This window comes from Carya illinoinensis, chromosome 13 (assembly GCF_018687715.1).
Source record: "Carya illinoinensis cultivar Pawnee chromosome 13, C.illinoinensisPawnee_v1, whole genome shotgun sequence".
Classification (NCBI taxonomy): domain Eukaryota; kingdom Viridiplantae; phylum Streptophyta; class Magnoliopsida; order Fagales; family Juglandaceae; genus Carya; species Carya illinoinensis.
The window spans coordinates 7,607,790-7,622,566 of NC_056764.1; the positions used below are offsets into that span (position 1 = coordinate 7,607,790).

At 35.6% G+C, this 14,777-nt stretch overlaps 1 protein-coding gene across 1 annotated transcript; it reads right to left on the reverse strand.

Moving 5' to 3' along the window:
- Positions 1 to 1,094: 1,094 nt before the first annotated feature.
- LOC122291778 (6-phosphofructo-2-kinase/fructose-2,6-bisphosphatase-like) lies at positions 1,095 to 13,074 on the reverse strand. The gene is made up of 23 exons (XM_043099751.1): positions 12,492 to 13,074; positions 12,331 to 12,394; positions 11,543 to 11,838; positions 10,927 to 11,145; positions 10,380 to 10,589; positions 10,174 to 10,269; positions 9,921 to 10,019; positions 9,779 to 9,808; positions 7,808 to 7,861; positions 7,460 to 7,513; positions 7,303 to 7,380; positions 7,117 to 7,208; positions 6,981 to 7,038; positions 6,813 to 6,887; positions 6,243 to 6,290; positions 4,797 to 4,894; positions 3,462 to 3,537; positions 2,444 to 2,506; positions 2,207 to 2,298; positions 1,953 to 2,021; positions 1,800 to 1,863; positions 1,646 to 1,711; positions 1,095 to 1,383 (listed from the first exon to the last, which is right to left on the reverse strand). Exons 1-23 carry the CDS (start codon positions 12,684 to 12,686, stop codon positions 1,306 to 1,308), a joined length of 2,274 nt encoding a protein of 757 aa, XP_042955685.1. The 5' UTR covers positions 12,687 to 13,074; the 3' UTR covers positions 1,095 to 1,305.
- Positions 13,075 to 14,777: the final 1,703 nt, after the last annotated feature.

Below are 14,777 nucleotides of genomic sequence, written 5' to 3' on the forward strand. Positions count from 1 at the left end.
TAAAAATTTTAAAATTAATATTTTAATAAAATAATGATAAATTTAACAAATTTATTATTTAATATTATTAAAAAGTGACTAACTAAGTTTATAAAAATAAATTTCTTAATTAAATTTTGACTAAATTTTGTTGAACCACTGCTACACTCCGGCGTGAATATGGGAACAGTGGTCCCAACTCCCATGTGAATCAAGGCAGGGTTTTTGTTTGGACTATACAATCACCATCCTCTGGCTACTACAGTAGATCTTTCGCTAAATTCCAACTTTTTCTCGCTGCATGTTTCAGGCAAGTGATTAAATTCTAGTGTTAGTTAGAGGGTTGTGACACGCGACCCAGCTAAGGGTCAAACGCACCACGAATGTGACAGACTTTGAATTCAGTCATAGGGCACGCAATTTATAGCAAAAACCCAACATCCATATGAAACTTTGAATCAAGTTGGGTCTGGATTTGCAGAGTACAATATTCTTGTTGATCAAGAACACCGTAGGCATTGGGATTTTCACCCATGAGGTAAGAACAAGGAAAATTTAAACAGCAGTAAGGACCATATTTCGATTGATGACAATTGAAAATATGTATTCAATGTCAAATTTATGGCGATGTTAGAGCATAGTCCAAAATTTAACTATAATCTTGTTTACATTCACAAAATTTTAATATTATCTCATCTCATTTTAATTATTACAACTTTTTTAAATTTTCATATAAAATAAAATAAATAATTTAACTTTTTTAATTGTTAATATAAAAATAATATATTCTAATAATATTTTATTCAACTTATCTCATCTCATCTTATCTCTGAAAACAAACGATAAAGTTTTGGCTAAAACCAAAACTAATGGAGATATTAATCCGCATTGAATTATCCATTTTAAAATCAAAATAATAATATGATATTACATATTTTAATAATATTTTTAAAAAATTTTTAAATACGTTTAATATATTACTTAATAATTTAATTTTTACTTAAAATTATTGTTTCCCAACTATTTTTTTTTCTCAACCTAATTATTCAACAAATACATTTAGGAATATTTTTAGAGTAATATATTGTTTTGGAGATGAATAGTGGCTGGCCAAATTTAAAGGAAGAAATAGAATTATTATAGCTCAAAAGTAAAATTATGGAGTTTTGACTACTTCAATGCAGAGCACTTTTGCTTAAGTTACCCAAAATTTAACTAGGCACTGGCAGTGCTCTTACATCTTATTGACGAATGAGAATAAAAAGAATGGAAACTTTGCCTCAACATTTGAGTCACTAAAATTACAAGAGTTCTTGTACGCTAATTTTAGTCCATGAGTTTGTATCGTTTCTCCTGGACACCTGTAACTCCCATTTGAATCTCTATTATAGCATGAAGTGGCACCTGAAAACCAGAATGCCAATCCTATTAGGATGAAATTCCACATACACAGTATTCCGATTGACTTCTGTAATTCTCAGGATTTAGCAACAACTATAACAGATGATTGTCTGAAAACCCTAATAAGGATGATTTCTATATTCTAGTGGAGGAGAAAAATCCTTATCCCTCTTGCCCCAACATACATGCACAAAACATGGAAGGAATGTAAAGATAACTGTAAAATATATTCAACCATAAAAGGCAATGTTACAGGCCATCTAACCTCAATGTGTGGAATTTCTCTAAGAGGCCTATCAGCAAAATATGCATATAACGCTCTCAATACTGCCTGCAAAAATAAAGCAATAGCGAAGCTTAACCAAATCGTAACTGCAACATCAAAACTTGATACAACAGAAGTTTATGATATAAAAAACCTGGTGAGATATCACTACAACAGGTGCCCGTTGTCGTTCAAGCTCAATAATTACAGGTTCTAGCCTGCAGTACGGGAGGATGTCAAAACTGTAGAATGTGTTGCAAAACAAAGTATTCAAAGACAATGGATCCTAAGACTATGAGTATCGGACCTTTGAATAACATCCAAATAGGACTCGCCACGAGGGTACCGATACCTCAGCTTGTCCTTCTTACGTGCCCTGACATTTTTTCAATAACATAATTATCCAGCACACACCTTAAATAAAACACAACTTATTCATACCAACAAAAAATGTACTGAACTAACTGTTATTCAGAGAGATTTTATATACGTTCTTGTATTTGCCAACTAAAAGAAACGGATAAAATATAAAAAATAAAATAAATAAAAATTGCAACGTACTCATACTCCTCAGGCATGTTCTTCTTTATCTCTTCATATGACATCCCATCACAAACTCCTGCATTTATTTCATCAAGTGCACGCCATTGTATCTACCAAATATACAAAAGAAATTACACAACCTCCTACGCACATTGTAGAAAAAATTCCAATAGACATCTATTGTCCACCAAAATCATTTATACGTAGAAAAAAAGGAGGCTTCGTCCAGTGACATTCCTGTGGACCAAGACAAACCTTTGGGAATCCAACAATTGGACTTGCTGTCAGAATTGTTCGTTGCAGTGTGCTTGTCCAAATCTAAAAGATTACAAAGTAAAAAAGAAAGTAGTATGTCACTTCAAAGAAATTCAGAAATTAATAGTTGAAAGTCAATCGATATAGTGATAAGCAATATAGACAAGTTGCTAGAATGATTCTAGAAAAGTTCTATTCATTTAAACATTCAAGTCTAGGCAAGTATGACCATGCCCTTAATGTTCAAGTTTAAATGTCACATTATGTTAAATGAAGTGTCATGTTATATGCCATGTCAATAGCCTTTCAATAAGTTATAAATTCAAGTTTATAAATGCTTTAAAATGAAATGCTTGTGCTACGTTATATGTAATGAATATGCTTTAATGTAGGCTTTGTCAATTTGAGCTGAACCACCCACAACAAAATGGACTGACAGGATGCGAGTGATTTATGGAGAAGAGATTACTATACCCTAGATTTAGTAGTAAAGGGTGTGTGGGGTCCCACATTGCCTAGGAGGTAAAGATTCTTGTGGGTTATAAATGATTCCAATAGGTTCCATTATCCATATATAGCCTTGACTAGATCTTTAGCTTTAGAGTATAAGTCCAAATGTGTTTTGAGTTATTTTTAGGTCAAATATAACATCTTGGAATTCTTTCTGGCTTTCGAGAACATCAATTACCATTTGTTTCATAAAGATAGCTGTCTTCCTAAGTCAAATAAAGATAGTTGAACGCAAGAAAAGGAATTTCAAAACCTCAAATAAAGATAGTTGTATTCCCAAATTATCAGCTGTTGAACGAAATAAACAAAAGTTGGTTATTTTGTTTGCCTTGCAAAGGGGAGGAAAAAGAGTAAGGTCCTCTATGGTTCGAGAATCGACTTACTATTGCTTCAATTCTTGTAGTTTGAATAATACATGCAAGTCACTATAAACACAAAAAGTATTGCTTCAAAGTAAATGATACAATAAAAGTCTAAACATCACTATCATTAATACAAAGAAGCTTACAGAAGCAGCCCTTTCTGACTTGAGTCGCTTTTCAACAAAGTTAGCCAGCTTTTTAGCATAAACTTCTCCACGATCACTGTACAAACAAGTTGCAGTATAGATGGGTGAGTCACATCATGGTTTGAAACCGATTTCCATGGCAGAACTAAATTTCATAAATAAATCACAATGCATAGCTTAGACAGCTAAGCAGACAGGACAAAATACGCACACATATCTCAGAATTTAAGAAAATGAAACCAGATACAGGGCAACACTGATGATAGGAAAAGGGCAAAAAAACTAATTCGATGCCAGAAGAAGATTAGGTACAGATAAAACATTCAAATTCTCAGATAGAACTTTAGTGTTACTGTTGGCATGTCATTGTATGATGTTATACAAAATATTCACCGAAAACATCAAATCAGGAAGGTATATTATGACTTCTCTGGGTTTTGAATCAGCATCCGAACAACCTGACCTTCATTTTTTGATGCATTTATGAGTAGCAGTTGGTGTTTGCATATCAATCATTCCCTTCGTGTTAATTAAAGGTTCAGATGAGATACAGTTATTATATATCAATGTGATTGATATGTTTTCCTTAGAAGACCACGAAAGCCATCCAGCCTCAACCAATTGACAGCACTGATGACTTTCTTCTATTTTTGTCATTTCTCTTTTGCCAAATTTATGTTCTTAAGAAGCTCTCGGAAGGGCAAAAGAATAGAATTATTATTTCTTTTGCTAGGAAATCTTTTAGATGCATTAGAGCAAGGGTTGAACCCTCCAGCTTTTAGTCCATGGTCCCAAAGGACTAGGGTGGATGCCAGTTGGCCCGTAGGCCATTGGCCAAAAGAGTAGAATTTAGTCCTTTGTAATACTTGCAAAAATAGCTTTTCTGGTCTATGAAGTCAGATCTTCAGCAAACCCAAGCGGGAAGGCAGGATTGCAAGAAGATGGCTTTGTGTCCAATTCTGCAGTGTGGTCCGGGTGGAGACTAGCAGTACCTCCGATCAAATGAAAAAGAATAGGGAAGATTCCAAATTCTCCAAGCGTGCAGTTCTAGCAGTACCACCAATAAAAGGAAAAAAAAAAATAGTATAGATTCCAAATCTTATCACCAGATTGTCAAAACCAAACTTATTCCTTGGAAACAATCTCCCCCCATAAAGAAGACATTTCTCAAAGGCTGATGATAGCACAACTGCAATATGGTCAATGTTTGAATTCTTGCATGTGTACTCGTTCCAATTTGTTAATTTAGCTACTAACAGAATACCATATCTGTATGAACAGATGAAAATTAAAGATACTACCATACTGTCTCTTAAGGTAAAGAGAAAGACATACCTCACAGCAGTGTCACCTCCAATCCTGCCTCTAACATTATCCTTGCTCTCCCCATGCCGAGTAAGTAAAATTGGGCGGGGTGTGAGATGGGTATTAACCTGCAACAGATATGATGAAACATTCCAAGAATCTGAAGATTTATCAACATGGTAACAGCATAAAAAATCTCTTTTTATTTTTTTATGAGCAACAACACAAAAAGATCTCATATCTGAAAACAACACAACAATACAAATGGTGAAATCCATACGAGTACATACCTACCTCCCTACCGACATGGCTACATGCATGCATGCATAAATAGAAATGGTGATCTTCACATGACCCAAATCGTGTCCCAATGTGTACTACGACCAAGTAGCAAACCAACTAAGCTTACCCCCACCATACGATATAAGGGGCCCAAGCTTTCCACATTCCCATAAGGATGCCACGAAACTCGGGGGATGCTTGGGGAATGAGATAAGATGAGAATTTTGTGAATGAATAATTCTTCTCATCAGCCACTATTCAGCATCCACACCCCACACCCCATGAAAAACTCTCCCACATCCAATGAAAAGCTATAAGTGTGGGGTATGTGATGTGAATAGTGGCTGATTTGTAGCCAAACTCTTTTGTGAATAGTAAGATGGTTTGTGAATAGTAGTGAGATAGTTTAAATTAAGTATTTATTGGGTTTTGGAAAAGGAGAGAGGAAAAGATGAATAAAAAATATTATAAAGTTAAAATATTATTATAACATTATTTTTTAATATTATTTTTGTTTTGGAATTTGAAAAGGTTGAATTATTATTATTTTTTATTTGAAGGTTTAAGAAAATTGTAATAATTAGTTTGAAAGTATTTGTGTTTGAATGATGTTTGAGAAGGAAATGAGATGGGATAAGATGCGATGGGATGAAATGGAAATTTTTTCCAAACATCCCCTAAATGTACCACCTTCCAGGTAACCTTACTCTACGCTCATTCATCTTAAAGTGTGGTGATGTAGAAGTCAGTCCCTATTTACAAGCCCAAATTTAGTGAAACAAATATATCGGAAAATATGTGGGAAACCTATTATGTGAAGATTATTATCAGTTTACACTTTTATCTCTTAATTTGATCTTTTTCAAGCCCAAATTATTTGCAAAAAATAAAATAAAAAATCTTATTCAGGCCATATCTAAGCTGTCATTGACACAAATGGGCACACCTGCTGTTTACATAGTACAGCCACATAGGCAGAGATGTTCATCAAAAATTTGAAAATGACAATTCTTTGCACAAGAGTTATAAATATGTGCGAGCTAGCCATGCAGTTGACCAATTTGCAAACTAAAGAACAAACCAGATGTGGTCATATTGCTTAAACAAGATGAGAAAAGACTCTGGAGATCACAAAGCCTTATAAAATAAGGAAAATATAATATATACCATGACCATATTTTTACAAGAACATACCAAGAAAAATACAATTCGCCCAGGAAGATAGCCACTGATATTGTTCACCTGAAGAAATTAAAAACGTCGTCCGTAAATCGAAAATCAAGGTCTCACAGCACAATTACATCAGGAGGACAACAAAGATGCATGAACATCAAAGGATTTGCAGGAAATATATATGTTTATATATATTTTAAGTAATAATGACAGCTTACAACAAACATGTTAACTGACAACTACTGCCCCTGAGCAGTCCCCCTTACCTGGCAGGGAAGACAATGCCATCAACTTTTTTTATAAGTAAAAATTTATTAATCCACATAATTAGGCATAGCCCATATATGCAGGGAGTATACAAGAGGCCAGTGCTATGAATTTAAGTACTATTTAATAGAATTTAATCTTAAAAAATATAAGGCAGTAAAAGCAAACAATACGCAATTAATGCCACATCCAAAATTTCTCAATAATCATCAAGCAATTTTCAAAACAATTAACAGAGTGCACAATTAAAAGATAAACATAGATTTACTAGAAAAATAACTTTTTACATAAGATTCTTCAAACAAATAAAGTCAGCAAACTTACTTGTATTTGTCCACCGTTTCCACTGACCATATCAATCATTTTGATGTAAGATCCTTCTTCTACAGGCTCATAAACCTTGTAACAGGAGCGCGGTGCATATTTTAGTATGATGCAAAGCATTCTACTAACCAAATCTCACCTAGTCAATTTATAGGTTGAGGCAATTACTTTTTCATAATTGGCTAGTCTATCTTTGAAGTCCCGCAATCCAGCCTCATAATCTGGCCTGCACTAGGACATAATTTATGAGGTACACGACTTTCAATCAAGGTAAGAAGCAACTGGTTTCAGAGAGCAATCATACTCTTCTGCATAATCAGGGCTTTGTTGAATTTTAAGTCGTATATTCCTTTCAATAATGCGTTCATCATTGCAGAGTGTTTCCAGAAAAATAATCTACATTAAAACAAAATAATAGGCATCAAGATTCAATACTATTTATACTACTATTCATGCATGGGGTTCCTTACCCATGCAGTGATCATGGTACCTTGCATTTCCCTTCAGCCATTTTCATCAGCATATTCCTTCGTTTCCTGGTACTGTTGGTTGCGTCAAATATCCCTACCTAAAACCAAATTGGGATTAATGAAAAAAATGGATTAGCAGAAGCCACAGATATACGAAAGAATCTAAGATAAACTTACCTGGCCACCTTCTTGCATCCAAGATATCATGTCTTCCATAGCCAAGGCGGCTACCTAGTAGCATGTGATATATTAAAACTATGTACAAAAAAGAGGGTTAATATGGCGTTAATAATACCAATTGACCAGAATTTAATTTAATAAAAAAAAAAAACTACTTGTATCGCATTGTAAAAACAAATCAGGTTATAGAGGGATGATACCCCCAATTCACAATAGTATAATCAATTAACTATTATCCCTCATCACCATATTCATTCACCTCATCTACATAAGCCATGAGTAATATAGAGAACAAATTAATACTTGCAGGATATACTCAAAGCGACAAATCTGGTAAATATTCACCTCATTGCGTGCTTCCATTCCTTCGGGATTGTCAGCTCGGAAAAAATCTGCAGACTGCACAAAGATATTCTTCATTTATCACGAATCATTCCAGAAAGTTAAGAAAACTAATGAAATCTTATTCAGGCTTTTGTAAGATGTTCCAAAAAGAAACCTTGGACGGATGACAAAATATGAAGACCCTGACATCTCAAGGATATAAATGCATTCCCCTGTAAAAGCTTGGGTGCCATCGCTGCACTGGCAGATGTAGCAGAAAGAAAACATCGGGCTTCCTCTCCTAAACTATGAAATCCCTAACATTTCACAGACAACACTTTTCCTCCAACAACAAAAACTTCCAGGCCAGCTTGTTTTGAAAGGCCACAATAATTAGAGGCAAACACATTTGTACCCCCTGATCAAACTCCAACTCCCTCTTGTTTGAAATTAATCTATCCCAATGTTATGGGAAATGGGCCCGGAAAAATGTAGGGTCAAAGAGGGCCTGGAGGTCCCCTAGGTTGGGCCCAAAGGCCCCTCTCTCCCACAGCTAAGGATGGCCCAAAGAGGGGAAGTCAACGAATGGGTGTCACCGTTCGGCCACATCCCAGTAGAGTACAACCCGTGATGGCTAACCTATTGACATTGTCCAGTCCATCCCAACTGGCTCAATTGGTTGTCATGTCAGACCAGAACGACAATTATGTGCCTAGAGGGGGTTGCCACATTAAATGCCCCAATATGCCCCCTCAAGGGACATGCCCATGTCAGGTTGCCCAAGATAGGCCGTAAAGATCAGAGGCCCAGATGGGGTTACCCTATTAAATGCCCCGAAATGCCCTCTCAAGGGACATGCCCATGGCAAGCTGTAAAGATCAAACGTTTAGAGGGGGTTACCAAATTAAATGTCCATATCGGGTCGCAGAGGAAAAACGGGGGGCTTTGCCAGTAGCTCCAGCAATATGTAGGAAAGGGGAGGTAAACCTAGATCTTAATCCCTTATCTTTTCCTCGTTAATACTATATGCTCTAAAGAGTATAAAGAACTAACTTAGGTATCGGAGGTATCCCCTCTCAGGTTTCCAAGGTTCATTCTAACTGCAGGGGGTGAGGCAATCGCAGGCAAAGTTTTGAATACCGTACCGAATACCGTACCGGTCAAGGCACTGGAACAAAATATTTCGGTACCGGTACCGTTTCGTGTACCGTTGAGGATCAAAAAATAAGCTTGTAATTTGAAGAAATGAAAAGAAAAAGAAGAAGAAGAAGAAGAAGAAAAAGAAGAGAGTAAAGCCCGAAATACCAGCCGGTATGGGCTCGTACGTAGGCTAGTACAGGCCGAAATATCGGCCGATATGGCCGGTACTGCAAGTGTGTGGGGCGGTACAAAACAGGTATAATACCTGTACCGGACCAATGGCCGGGCCGGTTCGGTATCTAAATATTTGATGGCATGTATACCAAAACTGGCATCAACACCCAACATTACATCATGATAGACCAATTGTAACCTAAGCCCACACCCAGTTCTCTTTTCCCCTTCAATCCCAACATATACTTGTAGATTAGTTTGCTGAAGTGGACTGGAAACCCAATCCAATCCTACCAATACGATCTAGAAATTTTTCATGCACACATCCATCAGCTATTTGACAAGATTTCTCAAAATGGTTTTCTACTAACGTCTTTGCCTTGCACTTTTGCATGTCATCTTCATGGTTATGAATCATATGAAATTGTGAGCCTTTGATGACATAAGAGGAGGTGAGATTAAGGAAAAAAAAATCGTATATAGAAATAGTGAGACTAGCAGAGAAGGAAACAGAGCAATGAGTCAACTATTCAAACGTATCTATCACACTACCATCGCACGACCAGTAAACCGCTCAACAGATTACAGTCAATTAGTCAGATCTGCCTGAAATTACTCATACCAAACTACAGAAAACTTAGAAGAATTATCAATGTGGAAAACAGATCAGTGATGTACCTGATTAAGCCCATGCTTAAGCCGTCGATACTGTTGCAACCAAGAGAAAAAAAAGTCAGGATAGCTTTTATCTTCATATTTTTCCCCACTAACAAGTGGTCTGAAGAGCAAAAGGAACAGTCATGGTGAGAATGTAAATGACCTTTCCAACATTGAAATGCTTGGTATCGTGACCCAACCAACGAAGATATCTAGTAAGTTTGGCTGCAGTAAAAGTCTTTCCTCGAGCTGGCAAACCAACCTAAAGTCAAAATAAATACTTAGAACTATTCACTCTCAATGGTACTCCTTATGGAGCTAGAAATGGGAAATTGCTATGTTGGCAATATTTGCCAACACATAGTTTTCAGGCTATCAAGGTTCAAATGTCGAATTCCAGTCCTGCAAAGAAATACCAGGACAATCGCCAAATGTCTATCCTCCTTTGGTCCAAGCATCTGATCAGCTACAGCTGCAGCTGCAACAGCTCCAGCAGCAGCCGGCATTGAATTCTAACAATTAAAAAGAAACCACGTGATCATTTAATAAAACAACACCACCACAGCAATTATTTGACCTGCACAATCTTCACTGATTAGAGGAAATGAATATTTTTGCAAACCTTTGTTTCTGTGTCGATTTTGAGATCAATAGGGAAAGTACTTGCACTAGCTGATTTAGCTAGCCTAGGAGATCCAACACCCCTATCTACGAGGAGACCCCTGTGACTATCTTGCTTTTGGAACGGTGAAAATGCCCCAACTGACTTTGATTCAACCATTCCAGAGCCCGAATACACCCTGGATGAATCAGGGACAATTACCTCCATCTCCTACATACAAATGATTATAAACCATTAGGTCCAGAATAACATAGTATTTGATAAAAGAAAAGGATAAATGCTGGAGGCATATGCAAGTCAGACAGATTTATCGACCAGAAGTGTCTTATCTAGCTCCTTAAGTAATAGTGTCATGTTGCCACTGAATCAACAAGTGTGCCAAACATAAATATGCTAGTTGTTGCATATAGTAAGTTCCATTCCATTATGGACTAAAGAACACCAAAATGTCGAAAGTCATACCCTCGTGCTAATATAGCTTACAATTACTCCAAAGCCCAAAATAAAGTCAATTTACATATTTGCAAGATCGGTTACCAAGAAAAACCTTTATAGTTGCAGGTCGATCAACAGAAAGACCACCATCCTTAAAGGAATGTGAAACACTCCCTGAGGCATCCATATTGTTAAAAACCCCAGCAAGTGTTAATGACCTTGGAGTCTCTGTGTTGTTAGCTGCATAAACCAAACCTGAATTGGCCGAAGTTGATGGAGCTGGAACAAGATAATGTTCAAGATCAAGCTCCAAACTAGCTGAAGAACAATTCTGCACAGACAAGGGAACAAAAAAAACTCTTATAAAACTACATAAGACATTGCAAAATACATGTCAAAAAGTACAAACTCAGATTTCAAGCGAAGAAAGCCTCATTGGCACTTCATAAACAATCCGTTTGTACCCAATATTCAGCTACCTTGAATAGAACTAGAGACATCTCAAGCTTCTAATTTGGCATAGGGAAGAAAATTCAAATTTTGATGGTGTTATATAAAATCATATCTTGGAAAGGAACAAGCTCTCTATATGTTTTTTAGTTCAACTGAATTTCATAGCTTATTGAAATGAGAATACAACTCTCAAAGTTATTTTCCATCAGAATACCTCTTCAACAAAGTCTAACGAAGAAGCATTAGTGGTAAAGGATTGTAAGTGAAAAATGCACCTCGGCACCCAACACCGGCACTGAATTAATACTGACATCAGGAATACCACGAACAGCTGAAGGCCGGAGGTTCTCCTGATAAGCCCTCCAACTAGCAGCAAGGTCAAATGGTGAAACCCTATCAGCGTGGATGAATATCCGATACTCAAGAACCTCTTCAGCATTAAGCCTAAACAGAGCCAGCCTTGCATCCCCTTGCAAGGTTCCCCTTGTGAGCAGTCGGTTCGGACCCTCCTCCACTATACAGGGTGCATTATTGTGCATAGGCTTCAAAAGAAACTTGAAGTCCAATGTTTCTACATCCAAGACAAAATAAAAACATGAAATACACATGCCGAAACCCCTAAATTTTATTGCATAACTGTTTGCTGCAATATTTGAAAATTGAAATAACTAGATTCCTTTTTCCTTCATTTCTCACCATCTAAAGCCATATTTTCCAACGGATTAAGGATAATAATCAAGAAAAATTCTACTTGCAGAACCCTTAGTGTGACACTTCTGACATGGAAAGTCAATCATTTTTTATGGTTGATGTGATGGGCATATCAATGCTTACCACGGTGTTACGCCGTGATTACACTAGTTTTCTCAATTGAGTACAACAATTTCTTTTATTTCTGTTCTATGAAACCAAGAACAACGATAAATTAGTATATTTTGGAAGCGTTGTTTGTCGATTTATTGAGCATGCATGAAGGCATTTTATGCTTCCAGAAGCGACCAAGCACTTCCAAAGCAATGAAGATGATTAATTCAGTAAGGACCTCATGGTGAAACATGGTTACCGTGATTGGGGGGAACAACAAAGCTCAATTCCCACATTGACGCCGATTCGCGTTCCATTGGAAGCTTTAAAAGGAAAACAGAGTTTAAAAAAATTAGAACTAAAAAAAAGCAATACAACGCAGCGAGAGAGAATGAGTGCTATAGAGAATAAATTAAATACGGCTTTCGAAGAATCCCAAGAGCCAACGAGAGGGACGGAGCCGTAGACGTGGGGAATGAGGTCCCCCTTGCGCTTGTAATTCTCCATCTTCAAGGAGACGTAGAGCTGGCCACCCGCCTGGTCTAGGTTCTCCTCTCGCTCCTCCTCGCCCCCGTGAGACCCGCCGTCAGTACGTTTTGACGCACCGGTTCCCATTCCGATTCCAATTCTCCCAAAACAAAAACCTGTACCACTTGTTTTGGATTTTTCTCGCGTGTGCTTGAAGCAGATGGATATGAACGTGTTCAGAGTTTATTAACTTTATTCTAAAGTCACACCATTTTGTTTCTTCTGATACTGGATAGAGGTGAGAGAGAGAGAGAGATTGAGAGATGGAGATGAAGAGAGAGAGAGAGGGAGGAGTAAACTATAAATGGTTTTTGTGTGGGTTTTATGCCGTTGGCAATTTACTGGTATCGACGGAAGTGGATGAACTGGTGATTGGTCTTTGCTTCCGGGTCAGTTCGTTGGAATTGGATTTTCTCTTCCGAAATATCGAAAACAACTCCATCTGCAATTGCCCCTACATTTCTGATTTGTGATTAACAGAAGAACGACTCTGATTTTTAAGTGTTAAAATTTGTATTTTTCTAGATTTTAATTCAAAATTTTGGTTGGCCTATAAAATATATATTTAATATAATAAATCCAATATCTAAATTTAATAAAACAACCATAAATAATCATTCGCGCAAACAGTATAATCGAACAAAGTTGTGATAATACAAATTTATTTGAGAACCTTTTTATTAAGAAAAATTCTATTTGTCATTCTTACACTATAGATTATATGTTTTTTTTTAAATTTTTTTAATAAATATATAGTGTAAAAATAATGAGTAAAAGAATTAAATTAAATATGATATGTAAAATGATGAGTAATAATTTTTTTTATTGTTTGTGAAAACCGTAACAAATCTCTTTTATTAATACACCAAACATACTGATTAAAAGAAATATTGTATCTTGACTATTTTTGTGAATATAATAAATTTTGTAATAAATGATGTATTATGCTTTAGACTTATATATAGCGTGACTTGGTTGATAATACCTAAAAGCTAAGACATAATTAAAGTTTAAAAATATATTTTAAGAAAGTTCACCCAAGAAAAACCCTTGAACCTATGGTGCATGGACCATATAGATCAAGTTGGAGGTGGCATTGGATACACTTGGGCAAGGAAAGTGGATATCCATCTACATGGCTGCGATTGGAGCTTGAGTTTTAAAGAAGTATGTTAAGGATGGGGTGGGCAGTGGGCCCCACACTCTGTCTGTCCCGTCCTATATGGGCGGGGCATACCTTCATCCACCAAATGCAGATGATGGATCTCACCACTCGCATCTAGCCTCCCTACAGGGGTAGGGGTGAGTTGGACCCAATCCCGACCTGCATTTTTTCTACTTTATGCTTATAGCTTATATATATATATATATATATATATATATATATATTTATATAGATTGTATACATTACAATTTGTTAGACTTATAGTAAGTCTTACATTGTTTAAATAAGACTCTTATATCATGTTAGCCTCAGTGATGAATCTACATAGTACTTAGTCGCCCCCAAAATTTGTCAAAATTCAAAATAACTCCTAAATTTTATTCATAATTTTATATATATAGAAACTGCCCCCAAAAGAATTTATAATTTTTTTATTGCCATATACTTTCTAAAATTTTGTAAAGTTTCAATACACATAAAAAATATCTCTATCCGATTTTTTACTATAACCCCTAGACTTTGTATAATTTATATATATTATCTATTTTCAAGGACGTGGCTCCACTAAAATTAAATTAAAACTAAAATTAGGAGAAATAATAAACTATTAACATTAACCCAAAGTTTTTTTTTATTATACAATATTAAGTTACTTAATATAGAATCCAAAGTGAAAATATAAGAAAATAATTTAAGATCGATAATTTATATGAAAAATAATGGAGATGATTTATCCTCTAAACTTCATTGAGCAAGAAAATATTTATTTAAGGTCTTAATTGTAGCATTATAAATTTATATGCTTAATGTGACACCAAAATAGATATATTTTACATGAAATTTAATAAATTAGTTTAGATATTAGAATGAAAGATGATATTCTAAAAGATCACTTGATAGTCTCTATAAAGAAAGTAATTGCTAAATATTTCATATTTATAAAAATAATAATGAATGAATATTATTCTATGAAATACTGTTGTCAAAACCTGAAATAGACATTAAGTTGTATT